This window comes from Camelus bactrianus, chromosome 25 (genome assembly GCF_048773025.1).
Source record: "Camelus bactrianus isolate YW-2024 breed Bactrian camel chromosome 25, ASM4877302v1, whole genome shotgun sequence".
Classification (NCBI taxonomy): Eukaryota; Metazoa; Chordata; class Mammalia; order Artiodactyla; family Camelidae; genus Camelus; species Camelus bactrianus.
Window position 1 is genome coordinate 4,537,347 of NC_133563.1, and position 21,111 is coordinate 4,558,457.

The 21,111-nt window shown below is 36.1% G+C and overlaps 1 protein-coding gene across 2 annotated transcripts in view; it reads left to right on the top strand.

Annotated features, from left to right (window-relative positions):
- The first annotated feature begins 5,155 nt into the window (after positions 1 to 5,155).
- Positions 5,156 to 21,111, top strand: part of INTS8 (integrator complex subunit 8) — a 52,453-nt gene continuing 36,497 nt past the window's right edge. Inside the window, exons 1-10 of one of the 2 annotated variants that reach the window (XM_074352653.1) lie at positions 5,156 to 5,458; positions 6,714 to 6,888; positions 8,741 to 8,881; positions 9,208 to 9,279; positions 10,000 to 10,051; positions 10,948 to 11,130; positions 13,386 to 13,493; positions 14,995 to 15,150; positions 17,187 to 17,287; positions 17,715 to 17,856. In XM_074352653.1, coding sequence (XP_074208754.1) covers positions 5,329 to 5,458; positions 6,714 to 6,888; positions 8,741 to 8,881; positions 9,208 to 9,279; positions 10,000 to 10,051; positions 10,948 to 11,130; positions 13,386 to 13,493; positions 14,995 to 15,150; positions 17,187 to 17,287; positions 17,715 to 17,856 — 1,260 coding nt within the window. In that variant the 5' untranslated portion in view covers positions 5,156 to 5,328. The remainder of the gene's footprint in view (positions 5,459 to 6,713; positions 6,889 to 8,740; positions 8,882 to 9,207; positions 9,280 to 9,999; positions 10,052 to 10,947; positions 11,131 to 13,385; positions 13,494 to 14,994; positions 15,151 to 17,186; positions 17,288 to 17,714; positions 17,857 to 21,111) is intronic. The other variant, XM_074352652.1, reaches the window with a different exon arrangement.

Here is a 21,111-nt window from a genome sequence, read left to right on the forward strand (position 1 = left end):
GCCTTATGTCATATTTCTTCTACGCAGGGACGTATTCGGAGGTGGTGATGTACTGCTGGTAGATACGAACAATACCCCCAAAAGGCCACAAGATGGCAGTATAACCATTAGCAAATAACCTTTTTTCTTTTTTTTTTTTTTTTTTTCAATTGAAGTAGAGTTGGTTTACAATGATGTGTGAATTTCAGGTGTACAGCATAGTGATTCATTTTTACCTACATTTATATATTTCTTTTCGTATTCTTGTTCATTATAGGCCATTGCAAGGTATTGAATACAGTTCCCTGTGCTATACAGTAGGACCTTGTTGTTTGTTTATGTACAGTATTTAGCATCTGCAAATCCCGAATTCCCAATCTATCCCTCTCCCCAACTTCCCCCCCACTGCCCACCCTTCCCCGTAACCATAAGTTTCTTTTTTATGTCTGAGAGTTTGTTTCTGTTCTATAAATAAGTTCATTTTTGTCCTTTTTTTTTTTTTAAGATTCCACATATAAGTGATATCATATGATATTTTTCTTTCTCTTTCTGGCTTACTTCACTTACTATGATGATCTCCAGGCCCAACCATGTTGCTGCAAATGGCATTATTTTATTATTTTTTATGGCTGACTAATATTCCATTATACCATATATTCTTTATCTAGTCATCTGTTGATGGACATTTAGGTTACCTCTGTGTCTTGGCTGTTGTAAATAGTGCTGCTATGAACATTAGGTGCATGAGTTTCCTCCGGATATATGCCCAGGAGTGGGATTGCTCGATCATAGGGCAAGTCTATTTTCAGTTTAGGAAAATACTTACTGAATAAAGTTTAATCTGTGTTCATAATTAAATTGCACTGCATTTGCTTTTTAAAAAAAATTCACATAAATTAACTGAATTCAAATTTATTTATGTTTATGTGATTCTCAGAGACCCTTTATGAAAAAAGTCTTCATCTTTAGGATGCATAAGAGTAACATCTCAATGCATTTTTTTCCGGTGTAACTATTTTCCTATAGTAGTCAGTGGGGGAGTCCAGCTTTCAGAAGGAAAGACTTTATGACTTACCTGAAGAACAAGAATGCTGGGAGAATGTAAGAGAAAATACTTTAAATTCTCCTGAAGAAGGGCGAGAAAGGTATAGCCAGCTACTGCTGTTTTTTGTCAGCATAAAACAGATACTCCTTACTGAATAGTTATTGAAAATACAGAGCAAACATCTCTTACATGATGCTCTGTAATACATAATCATCTTTGCAAAAGTGTTTGCTAGAATTTCACTTATTCTTATGATATTACTAAATCTGGTACCATCTCATATGCCAATTTTTCCTTGGCTTAAAGTTAAGCACTCTAGTACCTTTCAGGCTCTTTGACAGCCTTCAGGCCATTTCATTAATTAATAATTACTACAAGCTTCCCTTCTTATCATGCTTTTCTTCCCATATTCCCTCTCCAAGGGGAGATGTCAGCACCCCACAGCCAAGCAGCTGGGGGCAAATGGAGGGTGTGTAGCTACCCAGTAACATGTCTGGTGTTAGGATTTTCCTGGAAGAGGGCAGAGTTGCCAGGATGTAGGACTTTCATCTTTTTTAAAGGGGGGAGGTAATTTGACTGATTGATTGATTTAAATGAAGGTACTGGGAATTGAACCCAGGACCTTGTGCATGCTGAGCATGCATCCTACCATTGAACTATGCCATTTCCCCTAGGATTTTTACTTTTAAAACTGGACCGGTCCTGGCCAAACCAGGATGGGTTGGTCACCCTCACGATGTTCAAGGAAGCAGGGTGGGGCGTAGAAGTTTTATGAAGAGAGGGTGATGGAGACAATTGAGACACCTGGATGAAGGGGTTGCAAGAGTTCATACTATTCTTGAAACCTTTTTGCAAGTTTATAACTATTTAAAAAACAAATAAACAAACAGCAAGATATCTTCTTGAGGAAGAAGAATGGTAAATTTGGGCTCTGGGTTCAGATAAAATGGAGACTCAGATCCCTAGTTTACTGCTAGCTAGGTGTGTGATACTGGGCAAGTCCCTTAACTCTTATAAGACTCAGTTTCCTTATTTATAAAACGGGCATAGTACTGTTAATAGTACCTGCCTATTGAAGGATTGTTATGAGGCTTAAATGAGATGGCATGTGTAAAATACTTGGCACTGTGCCTAGTTCACAAATAATAAATACCATATTAGCTATTTTTTTTATTATGTTTCAAGTATACAGCATTATAGTTCAACACTGGCGTACACTACAGAGTGATCACCACCACAAGTCTACTTACTGTCCATCACCATATAGTTCACTCCCTTCACCCATTTTGCCCACCTCCCAACCCCCTTACCCTCTGGTAACCACTGATCTGTTCTCTGTATCTATGTTTTTGTTTTATTTTGTTTGTTCATTTTTTGGGGGGGATTTCATTTTGCTTTAGAGTTCACATTTGAGTGAAATCATATGGTATTTGTCTTTTTCTATTCAACTTATTTCACTTAGCATAGTAACCTCAAGGTCCATCCATGTTATCACAAATGGCAGGATTTCATTCATTTTTTATGGATGATCTATCTATCTATCTATCTATCTATCTATCTATCTATCTATCTATATATGTAAAGTCTTCTTTATCCATTCCTTCATTGATGGACACTTAGGTTGTGTCCATTTCTTGGCTATTGTATATAATGCTTCAATTAACATAAGGGTGCATATATCTTTTTGAGTTAGTGTTTTCATGTTCTTTGGATAAATACCTAGAAGTAGAATAGCTGGGTCGTATGGTGGTACTATTCTTAATTTTTTGTTTTTTAGAAATGTCCATACTATTTTCCACAGTGGCTGCACCAATTTTCAGTCTCACCACCAGTGTGTGAGAGTATATTAACTATTATTTTAGTGCAGAAATGGGTTATATTCCTTTCTGCCATATTTAGGAGCAGCAATTGATTCTGCACTGGCAGAAGTGTCGAAGCTTAAAGGAGCAGGTTAGTTTAACAAATGTTATAAATAGAAATAGCCCATGAAGATACTGGAACTCAACCATATTGGCACCCTGATCTTAGACTTCTAGCCTCCAGAACTGCGAGACCTACATTTCTGTTCTTTATGAGACATAAATCTGTGTTGTTTATAAGTACCAGTCTATGATACTTGGCTACAGCAGCTTGAACTAAGACAGTGCATAAAGTGCTTAAATCAGTGTCCACATGTAGTGAGTTCACAATGAGAGTTTGCTAGTATTACCAGCTATTCTTTTTCTGTATACTCATCATCTGTTATAGCGCTCAGTGCCCACTGGACATTTCCATTTCGACACCTGACAGGTGGCGCATATTCATCACTTACAGCATGAGTTTCAAAGCTGCCCCCTAGCTCTTCCCTATACTGATAGAGAGTAGAGACACATGTCATCCACCCTGGCACTGGAGTCAGAAACATGGGAGTCATTCTTTCTCCCCTAAGTTTTTCATGCCCAGATGGTGAATGATACATGCCAAATTTTCTGTGAAAATAATGACTTAGTCTTTCTGTTTGTATTTTATTAGTTTAGGTCCTCATGATTTTATTAGTCTAATACATGATTTCCAAACTGTGGACTTCAGGGCCTAGGACAGACTTTCAGGAATGGAGGACGTGACCCAGGGATGGTTTTTACAGTGAGAAGAGGACTAAAAACAGGACCTCAGGGAACACCAGAATGAAAAGTTGGGAAAGAGGCAGGGCAGAATCCAGAAAGCAGATGGTACAGGAAGAGAAGAACAAGGCAATGGTTGCCATCGAAGCACTTATTTACCTCCACTTATGGAGGGGCCACTTTCATTTATTTTCCCCAAAACTTCTCAAAGCTTTATCTCTTCATTCTGGCAAAGACAATAAGCCATCAGTGTTAACCTCTCTATCCAATGTTGGAAGCAGCCTGGGTACAGTGGAAAGATCACCAAAGTTTTGGCTCAGTCCCTAATTTGTTGGGAAATCTTGGGCAAATGGTAACTCTGGAACTTCAGTGTCTTCATTAATTAAAAGATGTATAATGGGGTTGTTTGTAGGAGAAAATTAGAATCATGTACATTAAAAAAATCACTATGTGATATTAACTAACTTTTGCCCATGTTTCTAGATGGTAGCCCTTGTTTACAAAGCTTACCTGTGTCATCAAGTTCCACCTTTGATTTTATTTATTTTTTTATTATTCGTTTAAAAATCGAACTATAGTCGGTTTACAATGTTAATTTCTGGTGTACAGTACAGTGATTCAGTTATATATTCCTTTTCATATTCTTTTTCATTAGGCTATTACAAGTTATTGAATATATTTCCCTATGCTGTCTTTGATTTTTCTTATTTTTTTTTAAAGTTCACCTTTATTTTGAACAAATTGCTCTTTCTTCTTCTTCTTTTTTTTTAATTGGAGGTGCTGGGGATTGAACCCCAGGACCTTGTGCATGCTAAGCAGGCACTCTGCCACTGAGCTATCCCTTCCCCCCTGATTTTTCTTATTAACCCTAAGATTAGGCACTATTATAATTCCTGATTTACATATATAAAAACTAAGGTTTAGAGAGATTTGCATTCTTAATATATAAATCGTGTGCTGGACCTATGTATACGCTTTTGTCAATTTGTTAATGAAAATCACAGGAACATTACAGAATGGAAATAAGTGTAAAATGGGATTAACAATATTTCTAGCCAGGATTTCAAGAAAATTAGGTAGGCGCTAAATATTGAGAGCTAGTCCTGAGAAGTAGCCAAAAAGCTGGATCTCATGTCCAGCGTCAGTTGTCCGGGAAACGGGGCTAGGACGCTAGCGCCCCAGACAGTAGGGTGCATCCACTGAGAGGACCTAAGTGGGAGAAAAATATCAGACATGGAAATGTGAAAATTGAAAGCACTGAAAACAAACTTTACCAGGATCACAGTTTTCACCTGAAATGTCCCCAGGCTTTTACGAAGACACTGAGGCCTGCAGATAGGCTGTTTCATTTTCTCGCTGAGAATTTCCCAGGGAACTGGGCAAACCAACCAGAGACCCAGTTTACCCATCCGCAAGCCGTCTCCCATGGCAACCAGGAGGCGGCTCTGTCTGGCGATAGGTCCCGCCCTCTTTCTCCAACTCGAACAACGATTGGTCCAGAGGCGCGGCGTGGTGCAGGGAGGCGGATCCAGGAGCCCCGGCTCCGGCCGGGTCTTGCCGCCATTTTGGATTGTGTGAGTTTCCGGGACGCTCCGAGTACTTCCTCGCTCCCGGCGGTTCCGCACTTCAGAGGCCCGGGGCCAGCGTCCGAGTGTCAGGTTGGAGCCAGGAAGCGTCCCTGGGGGTAGCGGCGGCGGGGGCAGGATGAGCGCGGAGGCGGCGGACCGGGAGGCGGCCACCTCCAGCCGGCCCTGCACCCCGCCGCAGACCTGCTGGTTCGAGTTCCTGCTGGAGGAGTCGCTGCTGGAGAAACATCTGCGCAAGCCCTGCCCGGGTAAGCGCGGCGCCTGCAGCCCGAGGGGAGCGGGACCCGGCCACCGGCGCTGCCCGCCGGGCTCCCTCCTCCCCGTGCCTTCTCGGCCACCAGGCTGCGGCCTGGGAGGCGCGGACCCGAGCTGAGCCCTGGCCCGGCCCCTCGCTAAGCATTAAACATCCCAGTGGTGGGGATGGTAGACCAAGGGAAAGCGCAAAACAAAGGCCCTTCCACACCCGCCCCCTTTTCTGTTCGGGGTTTAATCCCCTGCGAGATGGTCTTGTGAGCGTACTTGGGTTGGGAAGGCTGGTTCGAACCCTCCTTTTTACAGAACTCCGGACAGTTTGAGGAGATGGGGAGAAATCAGCTGTTCTGGGGCTGATCCTGACGGCAGTTAGGTTCTTACTTAACTGTTTTATTCCTTAGCAGTGGGGATTTTACTGACTCTTCATTATGCATTCCAAAGTAGGGCTGTAAATTAGAAAGAAATCTTTGAAAGAGGAAATGCTGTACAACTGGGAGATGGTTGTTGTATAATGAGGATCATGGTTAATATCCCAGTTAATGAATGCTGTTAGGGAAGGAGAACTCCAGGCGTTTCTGGAAAGAGGTACTGGCATGAAAAGGTAAGTTCCTTGGATGGTATCTTGCTGATGAAGTTCGAACCCAGATGTGGTTTGTTCAGTCTAATAGATTGGCCTTTACTGGTGGAGACTGCTGTGTTAGTGTACTTCACTCGGTCCTTTTTACCGCTTATGTTACATTGTGTTCTTTTGCTTCATTGCTTTTGACTAACATTTGAGTATTTCTGGGTGCCAGGCACTGTGCTTAATGCTTCACATCTGTTACCTTATTTAATTCAGGCTTCATAGTAATCCTGTGAGGTAGGTGATACATTGTCCTTCATTGCATTGACGGAAACATGCAGAGAGGTAACTTGGTGCAGGTTCCACTAACTAAGTGTTAATGCTTCTGAAGATTGCATCTGTTTCGTCTAATTAACTTTTTTTTTTTTTTCAGCTGAGCTGGAAATCTGTAACCATTATGTTCTTCCCTGTAAAGTGCTTTCTTCTGCACAAATCTATTATCCTTTCCTCCTTACACCCTTCCTGATCTTCTCCTTTACTCCCTAGGCACACTTCTTATAAATCATAATCTTTAGTCATTATTAACAGCGGTTTGGATTCCTTTTGTGGATAAAAACCAATACAGTGACTCCTTTTGCATCTTCATTATTAAAACTTACATTCAATAATTATTTTCTTTTAAATCCTAGATCCTGCACCAGTTCAACTTATAGTTCAGTTTTTGGAACAGGCTTCAAAACCTTCAGTTAATGAACAAAATCAAGTTCAGCCTCCGCCTGATAACAAGAGGAATCGTATTTTAAAACTACTTGCTCTTAAAGTTGCTGCACATTTGAAGTGGGACTTAGACATTTTAGAGAAAAGGTATACAAGATTTGAATGAAATTTATTTTGAGTGCTGTTTAGATATCTTGGTTTATTTCTGTTTATGCCCCTATAATATTGGCTCTTAAAATCAAAATTATTTTTCTGTATATTTTTGGTAAAATATACAAGTATTTTTCAAAAGGTGTAAGAAAGGATTTGAATGTTAGATGACTGTAAATCACCTTTTAAAGTATAAACGGTGTCATCAGTAATGAGGCAGTTAATTGCTGTTATTATTTTCTTGATGTGGTGACTAGAGAAAATCCACACCTGAACAGTTTTAAAATATCTGAAGAAAATGAATACAAATTGATGATGGATGTTATATAAGATGGATGATTCGCTATTAAATAATTCAGTTCATTTTACTGGTCATAAATCAATCACTATCTCCCCAAATTTTAAAATATCTTATTATAATCAGTGATTATTTAAGACTAAATACTTTCAAAGGTAGAATTAGAAAAAGATGTCTTTTATGGGGGTTTTCAATTGCATTTTATTTTTTTCTTTAAAAATTTCCTCTTATGTTCCTACTGAGTCTTTTTATTGAAGTATAGTTGGTTTACAATGTTGTATTAATTTCTGATATTCAGCATAGTGATTCAGTCATACATATATATACATATTCTTTTTCATTATAGGTTGTTATAAGGTATTGAATGTAGGTCCCTGTAGGACCTTGTTGTGTAAGACAATGATATGTTTTCATTCCTTTCTCACAATTTAAAAATAAATATCTTATAGAACATTTGGGAAAATTTAGAAAATAGGAAATAATAGGGGAGGGGAGAGAAGTATTTTTAACATTTTTGTGTAATTTTTGTTGTTTTTTCCCTATATCTTTAAACAAATTTAGTTGCCTACATACTCTGTACGGTTTTGATTTCTGGCTTTTTTTTTTCACATAGCAGAATTCATGAACATTTCCCTATTTTATTTTTTGAAGATTATTTCATCATATGGATAATTTATTAACTATTTCTCCATTGAAGTTAGTCTGTAGATTTTCACTCTTAAAAATCACAGAGCCTTAAATGTCTTTGTCCATAAACTTTATCTGAATTTTGAGTTACATTCTTAGTATAGAGTATTAAATTGCTGACCAGGTAGTAAAAACATTTTTAAGGCACATGGTGCATATGGCTAGATTGTACTCCAAGAGAGTTGTATTAGTTTATATCCTCAGTAGTAGTACTTAAACATTATTTTTCACCACATCTTTCTAGCATTAAATGTTAGAACTTAAAAAATTTTTTATTCTTTAATCTGAAGGGGAACTTTTCCATTAATAGTCTCAAAAGGCATATGAACAGATAGCAATGTGTACAAAAAAGTGTGATGTATATGATACACTTGGAAAATTGAACAATGATTGGATATTTGATGATAAGCAATTAAAATTAAAAAAAATTTTTTTGGATTTCACATTAATAATGTCATTATGTTGGGAGGTAATTTTTTAGAGATGTATTGTAAAATACCTAGATGATTTAATATTGGAGATTTGCTTCACATTATGGGAAGGAGGGAAGCGAGTGAGAGTAGAGATGAATTAAGATTGGCCATCAATTGATTGTTGTTGAAGGTGGGTGATGGGCACATTGGGGTTCATTGTATTATTCTGTCTACTTTTGTATATGTTTAAACTGTTTTCATAATAAAAATTTTAAAAATATTTTAAAATATGATCGGTAAATGTATATTGGTGTAAGTTGTTCAGACAGGTTAATAAAATGGCCGCGTAGATTTAGCCCTTTAACAATAAGATTATTTTCAGTGAAGACACTGAATTGTGTGTTTTGTGCTGCTTATACAGCCTGCATGTCTTTTGCTTCTTCCTTTTAAGTTTGTCTGTTCCAGTGTTGAATATGCTACTGAACGAACTGCTGTGCATCAGTAAAGTTCCTCCTGGGACAAAGCACGTGGACATGGACCTGGACACCTTACCTCCGACCACTGCCATGGCTATCCTTCTCTACAACAGATGGTACATGTTTTCATAAACCTAAGATGTGTTGGGCAGCCTCTTTTTAATTGCACTCTGGCTTTCAGGGCTATGCTTTTAAGGACCCTCTCTGCTCTAGCAATCTCTCGGAGGATTTTGGGAATGGTGAATCTGATGGTGGAGAAAATTTACGACTGCATAGATGAAAAGCATTCTGATACAAACGTGGATGACTTATAAAGTTTTTATTATCTGTCAATTAGAACTTTAGATAGTTTATATTACAAATCTTCTAAGAAATACTTGAAAAAATACTTGAAGTGACATAATGTATTACATACATTTTGTTTTTCTTGTCTTTTCTTCAGGGCGATTAGGACAATTGTTCAAAGTAGTTTTCCTGTCAAACAGGCAAAACCTGGACCTCCTCAGTTAAGTGTGTAAGTTGGCAGATAGAACCCTACTTGGCACTCTTTTCATCAGAATTTAAAAAATTTTTTTCAAGTTTTTAATCACTCCTGGTACAGAAGAAATAGAGCAGAAATTGGGGAGCAGAAGGCCTGCATGAAGGTGGGTTTGGAGGAGTTAGAAGGGTGAGAGAATCACGTAGTGCTTTGGCTGTCTAGGGCAGAGAGCTCTGAAAAAGGAGGGGGACACTTTGTAAATTGTATCTTTTATCTCCATGTTAGCTGACCTGCTCCAAGTCTTAAGATATTTTTCATTTAATTAAATTTATTTGAAGGGAATATATATTTGTTCCATATATGAGAAATAGAGTACAAAAGTTAATTATAATTGCTTGATCATATCTGGAGTTGTAAACCTCATTCTTAAATTCCAGGTAGAACTTACCCGAATTTGGAGCTAGAGAGCATAGTTCCTAACTGATATAAATATGCTTTTGCTGCCAATAAGTTTTATTTTTAAGTTGAAGGTTTTTTTTTTCTTTTTAACACAAAGCAAATGAGAAAATGATGATAAATAAAGGAGCATCATCATAACTGAGCTTTTATTTTTTAAGCATGAAAAGAAATGGCATTAAAACCATTTTTGTTTAAATTCAACCTCACTTTCAAGAATGATCTTAAGTTTTGAATTTCCTCTCTTTCAAGTAACATTTGATCATTTCTCTTTTGGACATTCAATCATTTCTCTTTTAGTATGAATCAGATGCAACAGGAGAAAGAGTTAACAGAAAATATTTTGAAAGTGGTGAGTATTGGCATCAGTTACACTTGAACCCTCCTGGGGCGTGTATAGCGCATGTGTAGATACTTCTGGTCTTAGGTGTGTAAGGGTTGGCAAGGTCTAGCTCCAGTGACATTTAGGTTTTTACTATCAGAACATAGTTTGGTAATATTCTAAATTGTACATGTTTTCAGTGTTAATGACAGTGCTTTACCACCATTTCTGTGGTTGAATATTTCACAGTACTTAAGCAGACTTGAGAAGTCACTCTTACAGGTGATATCTTTATATTCTTTTACATTCCCCACAAATTCTACAATAAACATGTATTTTAAAATGACTTTTATAGTTAGAAAAACAATTTTTAAATTACTCTGGTTAATATGAAAGTAGAAACATGGTAGTTCCCATAATATAACAATGATTTCTATAATTTTTTATTTAACGCCTGCAGTGTGCCTGAGATACCGCGTAAAGTGCGGGGACTGGGAGAGGAGAGGAAAGATAGGAAACAGTCTGTATCTATATAAAGCAGATAATGTATTTTGAATGTGGAAGCCAAAAACCTGCATCATTTTATTATTCTCTAATGCCTACTAAAATGGCTGGCACATTGAAGCACACAGACATTTCTTGAATAAATCAATGCAACAGTGCAGATCTTTAAACTTTTCTATAGAAAAAAGATATCAATCTTTTCCAGTTTGTATTTTCTAATTATACAATACGAACCTAGTTTTTAAAAAATCTTTAGATAACTTAATTTTAACAGATAAAATTGTACTTTTGCTGTGTTAGAAACATTTTTAAAAATAGATTAGTATGCTGAGCCACTAAGTATTCTGTAAATATCTTTTGGTTAATATAGTCCAGTGCTGCCATTTTTGTATCTTAATAATTTGTTTGTTGAATTTTTGTAGCTAAAAGAACAAGCTTCTGATTCTATTTTGGTACTAGAGGCAGCCCTTAAGTTAAACAAGGATCTCTATGTCCATACAATGAGAACGCTAGATTTCTTGGCCATGGAACCCGGCATGGTAAATGGAGAAACGGAGAGTTCCACAGCTGGATTGAAAATCAAAACTGAGGAGATGCAGTGCCAGGTATTTCAGTATTTAGTCGATGCATGTCAAATTTTGTCTTATATGCGGTCACCCTAGTATTTTTAATTAGAATTTATTTTTGCCCTTGTCCCTTTGATTTTGAAGATGCTACTGAAACTGTGACTGTATTTAATTTGTGAATTTTATAAGCCCTCACTTGTAATTTTTAGAAAAGAAATGGAAGGAAAATTTCATTTCATCTTTTGTCTCTGAACTAGTTTCTGAGCTGTATTTAGGAGACGAAGTTTAAATATTGACAATGTAGTGAGTATGTAACTGACTTAACAGTTCATTCATATTATTAGAAATCAATTCAGACCAAAAAAAAAAAATCAAAATTGTGCTAAACTTTGAAAAATGTAGACCCCTAGAGAAATACCTAGTTTTTCAAGGATTTTAAGGTTGCCTTTTCTGTAAGTCTGTGCCCTAGTACCTTTGTTCCTTTCAGTTGATGTTTGTTGTTAGATATTATTTTATGTATTGATGTCTTCTTTTTCCCTGCTGGATTGTTAAACTCTTTGAGGTGTTTTTTTTTTTTAAATATATGTATATTTTTTGCATCTTCCTCACTTCCTAGCACAGAATCTTCAGTATGATAGAAATATTAAAATATTTGATGACTGCCTAAAGAGGGCCCCTAGGAGAGTACCTTTTATATACTATGTTCTCTTTTTTTCATTGTGTGAGTTAGTGCGACTTCCTTAATCACTATTTCCCGTTCCTGAAAGGGACGGAAGTAGCTCAGACTTTAAAGGATTGGGAGGTACCTTTTCAGATTAGCCAATTCCAGAGACATTACCTTTCCAAGACCTGACGAGATGGAGTCTCATACAGTAGAAGTAGGAGTCGTGAGGCACTGACCATTGGTAACTGCTTTAAATTGACAGTGAAACTTGCATATAGGAGGGTTTCTGATACTGTCGTATCTTACAGTCACTGTGTCTGTTTAAAAATCTTAGTAATACTCAATGTAGTGGATGATAACAACCTGAAAAAACGGAAGTCTTAAAAAACACATGTGCTAGGTAAACCTTATCAAATATTCTTTTAATTGCATAGCTAAGTCATAATTTCTGTTTTCTGAATGACATATTGGTAGTAATCCTCATTTCCTGGCATGTTAATATTTAAAGTGCATTTGCAGTCTTTATGTTACTAATACCTGGCTCAAAAGAAAAATCTTAAATTTTTTCCCAAAAGTATTACTATCCTTCAAAGCAGCTTCATTATCAAATTTGTTTTGGTTTTTTTTTTAACCTGTTGATCACCTTTTGACTACAGAATTTAAACTTGTTTTAATGGTTAGTCAGTTAGTATAGTAATTTTTTTTATATTAAAAAACCCTTTTTTTTAGTATAGTAATTCTTGAAAGTATCTTTTTGGTATTATACTCTGTCTTTGCCTGGAAAGGGGAATTACATGGAGCTGTAATATGTGTACATATATATGTATGTCTGTGTGTGTATAAATCTTTCTGTATTACCTATACATGTAGGTACTTTTTTTTTTTTTTTTAACTTCTTTAGCACCCCTGTACCGTAGACAGGGGGAAGCTCTATAGAATGAAAAGCAGCCAAACATTAAGTGTGGATTAAATAGTGCAAAGCAATATTCTAGAGGCTGAGATTCTTGATTCCTGTTCTTGATTTGTTGAAGAGGACAGAACAGTATCTAAAATGCATATCAGTAAAGAGTGGTTTGGTAATGAGTACCAGAGACTACTACAGCTTAGGAGTTTGGAGGGGAAATGAGTATCTGTTGACTAGGGTTGGTTTGGTGTAAATGGAAATAAGGGGTGTGGAATGAAGTTCATTTCTAGATCCGAGATGATTGAGGAATGAATGAGGAAACTGGCGTGGTTGAAATTCCCGGGCAGAAATGTAGCTGCTGCATTCGGTGTCTGGTGCTGGTGGCTGCAGGTGACCCGAGCTGTGGTCTGGTGTTGAGATGGCTGCAGGGCCGTTTGGCCCCTCTGCTGGCTGTTTGCCTTCCTTCCCCCTCTGTTTTCCAAGCCTGAGTCTTTGACTTTCCCATTAATTCTTTAAGCACCTGAAACCTTACTCATTTTCTGCTTAGGTAAGTCAGACTTGATCTCTGTTGCTTGCAACTAAGAACATTGATTGTTTCGCTGCTTATTGAAATGATTTTTTGCTGTATATGTACCTGTTTTGCTGAGAGAAATATGATTTTGACTTTTATCAGCTCTTAAGTTCATGAAAAAATTCTAAGCAGTTTGGTATTCATTACCATTTTAGGTGTGTTATGATTTGGGTGCAGCATACTTCCAGCAAGGCTCTACAAATTCTGCTGTCTATGAAAATGCCAGAGAAAAATTTTTTAGAACCAAAGAACTAATTGCAGAGGTAAATATAGTTATAACAGTCACATAATTTTCAGGCCTTTAAAACATCTGTATATATTAATTTTTCTAATGATTAAAAAAAGTGTTCATTGTAGTAAATTTGGTAGTTCAAAGAAGTAGTGAAAACGTTAAAAATCTGTAATACTACTGCCTAGAATTAACCTCTTTTGCTATTTTAGTTTATTTTCTTCCAGTTTTTCTTTATTTTTATACAGTGAAGCTCATGCTGTGAATACTATTTTGTATCTTGCTTAAATATTTGAATAGACATTTTAAATGTATTCTGTTCTATTATATAGATATCCTGTAATTTACTTCATTTTCCTAATGTTTGGGCATTTAGGTTGTTTACTGTTTTTATTTATTATAAAACTGCAAAATTTCTATCTGCACACATAAATTTTTGTTCAGACTTTAGATACTTTCAAGTTAGATTCCTGCAAGTAGAATTGCCATGTCAGCAGTCACTAATTTTTTTAAAGGCTGTAATATATAAAACCAAATTGCTTTTTAGGAACATTTCTTCAAGGGTACTCCAATTAGGGGTGAATTTTTTTTTTAATTGTTAATTTGTTGTGTGAAATGTAGTACCTTTTAAAAAATGAATTTCTTTAATTCCTGGTAGGGTAAACTTTTTCTTGTGTTTGTTATTTGCATTTATCTTTTTATGATTCAGACAAATGAATTTTAAAGTATATAACTAGGTCATTGTGTGCCTGGTACCTGGGAAAATTGCCGCTTCAATCTTTCCTTTCTTCACCGGAAATGTTGATGTAATGTGTGAGAGGTTTGGTTTAAATTTGTGCTAGAGCTGTTGGGAATCTGCATTTTACGTTGCCTGGGGAACTCATCAGATTTCTAATTTTATGGCATTTCAAGTATAGCAATTTAAAACTTTAAATTTTTTTAAACAGTGTGTCTTTAAAATCTTTTAAAAATTTTTTTCTGTTTTGGTAGAAGCATTTATGTTTTTTCCAGTTGAGTGAAGATTGAGTTTTCTTTGATGTTCTTTAAATCTCTGCCAAGTATATGTATTTTTAGAATTTAAAGCTTGTTTGTAACAGTGTTCACTCTGTTAATATCTGAACTCTAATACCTACATAGGGTGATAATAATGTCCACCTTTTTACGTTGGCCTGAAAACTCTAAACCAGGAGTCAGCAAACTTTTTTTGTAAAGGGATAAATAGGTATTTAAGGCTTTGTGGGCCATCTGTAGTTTCTGTGGCATGTTCTCATTATTTGGTTATTTTTGCCTTTACAACCATAAGACTTGTTCTTAGGTCAAGGGCTCTATGAGAACAGGCCACAGGCTAGATTTGGCCTGTGAGCCATAGTTTGCTGATTCTTGCTCTAAACTTAAAACCTTTTCATTTTTTACGGTTCCTCTAGCCCCGAGTTTTCCATTGGCATTTTCTTGTACTGTTAAAATGCACTAAGTGGGTGCTGGACTGTTGTTTCTGTTACACTGATGGATAATGATCTATACCTCTTACTTTACAGATAGGTTCATTATCTCTTCATTGTACCATAGATGAGAAGCGGTTAGCTGGCTATTGTCAAGCATGTGATGTTCTTGTACCTTCTTCTGATAGCACATCTCAGCAATTGACTCCATACAGTCAAGTCCATATTTGTTTGAGATCTGGCAACTATCAGGTAAGATGTGTGATGGGGATACAACAACATAGTTGAAAAGCACTGGGAGCCAGACAGCTGAGTTCAAATCCTGGCACCACCATTTACCAGTTGTGTGATTTGGGGCAGGTCAGACTGTCAGATTGGCCTGTAAAATAGTTTTAATGATTAAGCTTCTTATGAGAATCAAGTGAGAAAGGCAAAGCAACAGACAGATACTGACTCGATATTATCCTGTCTTGAAACTGTAGAGTTTGCCCATTTTAAGTGCATTCTGTAAGAAACTCTGTAGGCAGAACTTTAAATTTTTAAAATTACAGGTAGAGAACTTTTAGCTTTGAGGAGCCTAAAGTCTTGTGTCTGACTTGAAAATACGGTCTTGTAGCCCAGCCTTACTGGCCCCTGCACGTTGTTAAGACTGCAGGAGAAAGTGAGCAGAGCGGTTTTGGTAGGTTTGTGGGTTTGGATAACCCATCACAGGGCCCAGGGAGCTTGGTCATCATCTCAGTTTTACCCATGAGAAGGGCTTAAGTTACTCTGTTGAGATTTTTACTGTCCCCTCTAGATATATGTATGTATGTTTTTCTACGTATATATATACACATGGAATTTGTACTTTTAAAATCTATCAGAAAGCCTTCGTTCTAGAAAGTGAATAGTACATTTATGTTGTTTATTAATTCAAAACAGAAATCATGAAATGACAAAGCTATAGCATATCTTTAGTTTTGTGTCTTCAAGTGGGCTTTTAGCTTAGGTTTATAGTTCACTCTTCTTAACTAGAGTTTATTTCTTTTCAGAGAAAATAGAAGAAGAGACAGGATAGTACATCCTCTCCCTCCCTGTGGGCCACTCTCTACTTTTTTTTTTTTTTTTTTCAAATTCTACTTTGCCCTGGGGAAGAAATTAAACTCTCTTGAAGGTGGATTTCAGATAAGATGAATTAAATGCTAGAGATCTCTCAGTTACATATCCCTAGTACAGGTCTATGGAGGGTGGGGATCAATTATAATAACATATAGAATCTTTAAGAAGGTCCCTGGGGTGGTAAGACCTGTGCAAACAAGACCTTAGAAATATTACTCACTGTCAGGCACATGTTGCTCTGCATATAATAAAGTACTAAATGTGTATCTCAGTAGTGTCATGCAATTTTTTTTTTTTTGCAACTCTGAAATTTATCACATCAGTTATATATGCAGGAGTATCTTACAAATCATATTTAGCTTTTTTTCTTTTTGGTAATAGGATTCTCTTTGTATTAAGTATATATACATATATATTTGTGCTGATCAAACAAGTTATTGAACAGCTTAACATATGTGTCTTCTCACATTTGGAAAGTGGCTTGCTTGGCCCTGCGTGTCCCCACACTGCTCATGTTTTGCTGTGGAGGTGAAGCAGTGGTTGCTCTGTGGTTTTGAAACCATTCTTGTTAGTGCTTTTGTGGTAGAGCTGACTACTAGCTTTAGCTGTTTCCAGAAATCCTTTTCCCCATCTCCCCACGTAATCACCCCTTCTTTCTCTCCTCTTCCACTGTTTGATAAGAGCTGAGAAAAAGACTGTAATAATGTGAGTGATTTCTGTAATTCACTAAATAATATATTTTAAACCATTTAAATTGAGTAGAATAGTTTCTTAGCCCATGTTTTTTCTAGCTGAACTATTTTCAAATAATGATTTTTAATATTTTTAAAAGTTTGTTGTATGAACCAGTGTTTAAAGTAGATGAGAAGTTTAAAAATCTCTCTAATAACATAGCTGAATTGCTTCTTATTTGTTGATTGTCCTCTCACCTCTCATTTTTGGCCCATGATCTTCAATTTAAAAATTGGACCAGGTGGTGCCATTTTTACCTTTAATATAATTTAATATTTTTAGAAAGAGAAGATTTTCCTAGCAAGGTATTTTAATGATTTTCTTCAATGTGTATTTTCAATTATAGATAGATTTTTAAAAATGAATTTAAACTTTTTTTGGGGGGGAAAGACTTTTTTGAAATAAAGCAACTTTGCCATGATTTTTGAAATGGATGCAATTTTGTGTCTGTGTTCTAGGAGGTAATAAAGATTTTTGTTGAAGACAACTTAACATTCAGTTTACCTGTCCAGTTCCGGCAGTCAGTGCTAAGAGAACTCTTTCAGAAAGCTCAGCAGGGGTAAGTAAGTGAATTACTTTTTGATTTTTGAATAAAAGAGTAAGTGTGCATTTCAGGTTTATCAAAGACGTACCTCCAAATTACCTGTATGTCTGTGACAATGCTTTCACTTTTGTTAGTATATAAGAAGTTAACATGGCCAGGGGAGCTACTTGAATTTCCATCTAACCCATATTAAAAGCACTTGGGAGAGAAATTTACATAGTAGAATTTGATTCTGTTACCTAATCTGTAGTTAAATTGTCCCTTGAATTTAAAACTTTTCTGTTCTTTTTTGCCCCACTCACTTAGGTATTTACTTGTATGCCTGAATATCCTAAAATCTTACCTCTCAAGAATAAATGGCTCATTCTTGTGAATTTAGTTTTGTAATATATGCCTTTCTTTTATTAAAAAAAATTAGTTCATCTGCTCTTGTGTTCTACAGAAATGAAGCTCTAGACGAAATCTGTTTTAAAGTCTGTGCCTGTAACACGGTCCGTGATATCCTGGAAGGTAGAACAGTTAGTGTTCCATTTAACCAGCTATTTCTTAGGCCTAATAAAGAGAAAATAGACTTTCTTCTTGAGGTAAGACATTTTTTTCCTGTTTTGATTTGAAATTTTGCTTTGAGTTTACCAGTGACCTCTTAGTTGCCAAATCCAGTGCCCTCTTTTCTGTCTTTGTCTGACTTGCCTCCCTGGCTGATAGTCGGTACAGCTGACACACTGTGCTCACCTGCGTGTCTTTCTTTGATTCTCCTCCATCATTGGATTTTCCTTAGTCCTCCATCGACTTCTCTTTTGCTCTCTCTTTAATGTTTTTATTTGCAAAATCTTGTCCTTGCTCACTCAACTTCTCATACCATTTTTTACTCTAATCCAAAACTTTAGCCACCTGTTTACTAAAAACTCTCCGATGGCACTTCTTGCGTCTCGTATAAGCTCCAGAATCTATGTTTCTACTGGATCTTTCTTCCTCTTTAATAGTCTTTAAGTCACAGACCTTGAGAAAAGTACATAAAGCACAATTAATACCACTTAGTTCCAAAAATACAACATTGCCAACATTCTGGAGGTCCTTCTTATGCTCCTCACCAAACTCCCTCTGCCTCCCCTTGAGGAAACCACCATCCTGCTTTTTGTGATAATCATTTCCTTGCTTTTCATGAGTTATATCACCTTTGTATGTGTCCTTAAAGAATATTCTTTAATATGCCTGTTTTGAACTTTACATTAATGAAATCATACAAAATAAATTGTCTTTCACTTAACATATTTGTGAGATGGTTTTCAGGGTATGTGCAGATACAATTCCACCCTCCCCCCCATTGCTGTAAGGTGTTACACATTATATGACCAAGCTACAATTGACTTACTCATTCTTACAGTGATGGACATTTGTGTTAAATTACAGTTTGGGGCTATTGTGCTGCTTGGAACATACTTGTACATAGATCTGGTGCGCACATGTACCGTGTGTCTGCTACATTTCCTGGAGAAAGTGTATCTGCAGTGTTACTGTACAGTATCAAAGTGTTTTGCCACCAGCATGTATGAGAGTTCTCATGGTCAGAATCTTTGTCAGTGCTTGGTGTTGCAGATTTCCTAACAAGGTCGTTGTTCAGTGGTATCTCGTTGAGATTTTAATGTCCATTTCCTTCATTACTGAGGAACTTAACAGCTTTTCATTTATTTTTGCTATATAGATTTCATCTTTAGAGGTAACCTGTTCCAAATGGTATGCCTCATTTTTCTGTTGGATTTTTTTTTTTTTTTTGCAGTTTTTTAAATATATTTTGTCCTTTGCCAGTTTTAAGTATTGCAGGTATCTTCTCTGAGTTTGACTTCTGTTTTAACTTTATTTTTATTATTTTAAAAGCCCTTAATTTTAATATAATAAAATTTATTAATCTTTTCTGTAAAGGAGACGATTAGTGAATTTCTGTGTCTTGAAGAAAGCTTTTCATATCCTGTGGTTGTGAAAATTGTCTCATATTTTATCCTCTGAAATCTCTAGAGCTTAGCTTTCCTTTCACATTTAGGTCTTTAATCCACGTGTGATTAATTTTTGTGCATAAAATGAAGTCAGGGGTCTGATGTCATTTTTTCCCCCATTTGTTCCAGTACCGTTTATTGAAAGTTCCATCTTTTTTTCCCTACCAATCTCCAGTGCTACCTCTGTCGAATGCCAAGGGTCTATGCGTGTGTGGGCCTGTCTCTGGGCTGCGTTCGGTACCACTTTTCTGTTTGCTTACCTGTGTTACCCATCAGTATCCCTGTCTTGATAGCATCTGAAGCACAAATCTTGTTTTTCAAAGTTGTGTTGGTTATGCTTGTCCTTTTGCGTTTTCTTGTAAACGGTAGAGTCAGATTGTCAAGTTCCACCAGTAAGCCTGATGGATTTTTGTTTGGAATTACATTACAGTTAAAAACTAGTTTGAGGAAAATTAATATTTTTACAACATTGAGTATTCTAATCCGTGAACTTGTTTGGCTCTTGATTTAGTTAGGCATTCTTTAATGTCCTTTAGAGCTTTATAATTTTTCCTTAGAAGTCTTTTTTTTTTTATGAACTTGAAAATAGTTTATGTATTGATATAGAGGTACAGTTGAACTTTGTGTAATGACTTTGTTTCCAATTATTTGGTGAAACTCTTAAAAATTCTCTTAATTTATCTGTAGATTCATTTGGTTTCTTTCTAAATAAGTAGTATTTGTCTATAAATGGTGCATTTTGTTTTTTTCCTTTTCTAACCTTTTCATTTTTGTGTCTTTTTACTTGTTCTTATTGTGCTGCCGATGACCTCCAGTACAGTGTTCAGTACAAGGGGCTCTGGTGGGCTTCTGGTCTCCTTCCCAGCCTCAGAAGCTTGCCCTCTTTCACTATTGAGAATGATGTTTATTGTCGATTTTTCTTACAGATACTCCTTTTCTGATGAAGGAAGTTTCCATCTATCCTTAATTCATTGAGGGCTCTTTTTTAAAAATCATGAATGATTTTTAGACTTTATTAAATATTTTTTCTATGTCATGATGAGCATGTAATTGTTCTCTTGTAAGTGGGTTAACGTAGTGAAGTGTTTTAATTTTTAAGTGTTGAACTTCTTTTGCTTGGCTGAAATAAACCCAACTAGGTTGTGACCTTTTCTTTTTTTAAACAGATATGATTGACTATAACATTGTATTAGTTTTAGGTGCATCCCATGATCTTTTCATATATATTGCTGGATTTGCTTTGCTAATATTTTAAGATGTTTTACATTTGTGTGTGAGATTGATGCATCTTCCCCCCACCCCTTGTCCTGTCTTTGATTTTTGTTATTAAGGTCATATGTGCCTCATAAATAAATTAGAGTGTGTATCTTTCTTCTAGCCTGGAAAAGTTCATGTGAAAATGGACTCAGTGCTTCTTTTAAAGTTTGGTAACATTTACCACTGATGTATTTGGGCCTGGAGATTTCTTTGTGGGAAGATTTTTTTGTCGTTGATTTAATTTCATCAGCTGTTCTTTTTCTTGATTAATTTTGAGAAGTTCTTTTCCAAGAATTTGTCCACTTCATCTAAATATTTAACTTTATTAATATTAAAGATTTAAATTACCCTTTGAATGCTTATAGCATCTACAGAGACATCACCTGTTTCATGTTTTTCAGTTTTAAAAAGTTGCGGTGAGTCCACATGAAATGTTAGGTTGCTTATCAGTAGTTAACACACATTCCCTAAGTTGTCCTATGACACATGTACAGTGTGTCTCAGTATGTGAATAATCTATTACGAAAGGACATTCAAGTATTTTTTAATCATAAGATCTTACATATGACAGCAAACTTAATTTATACAGTG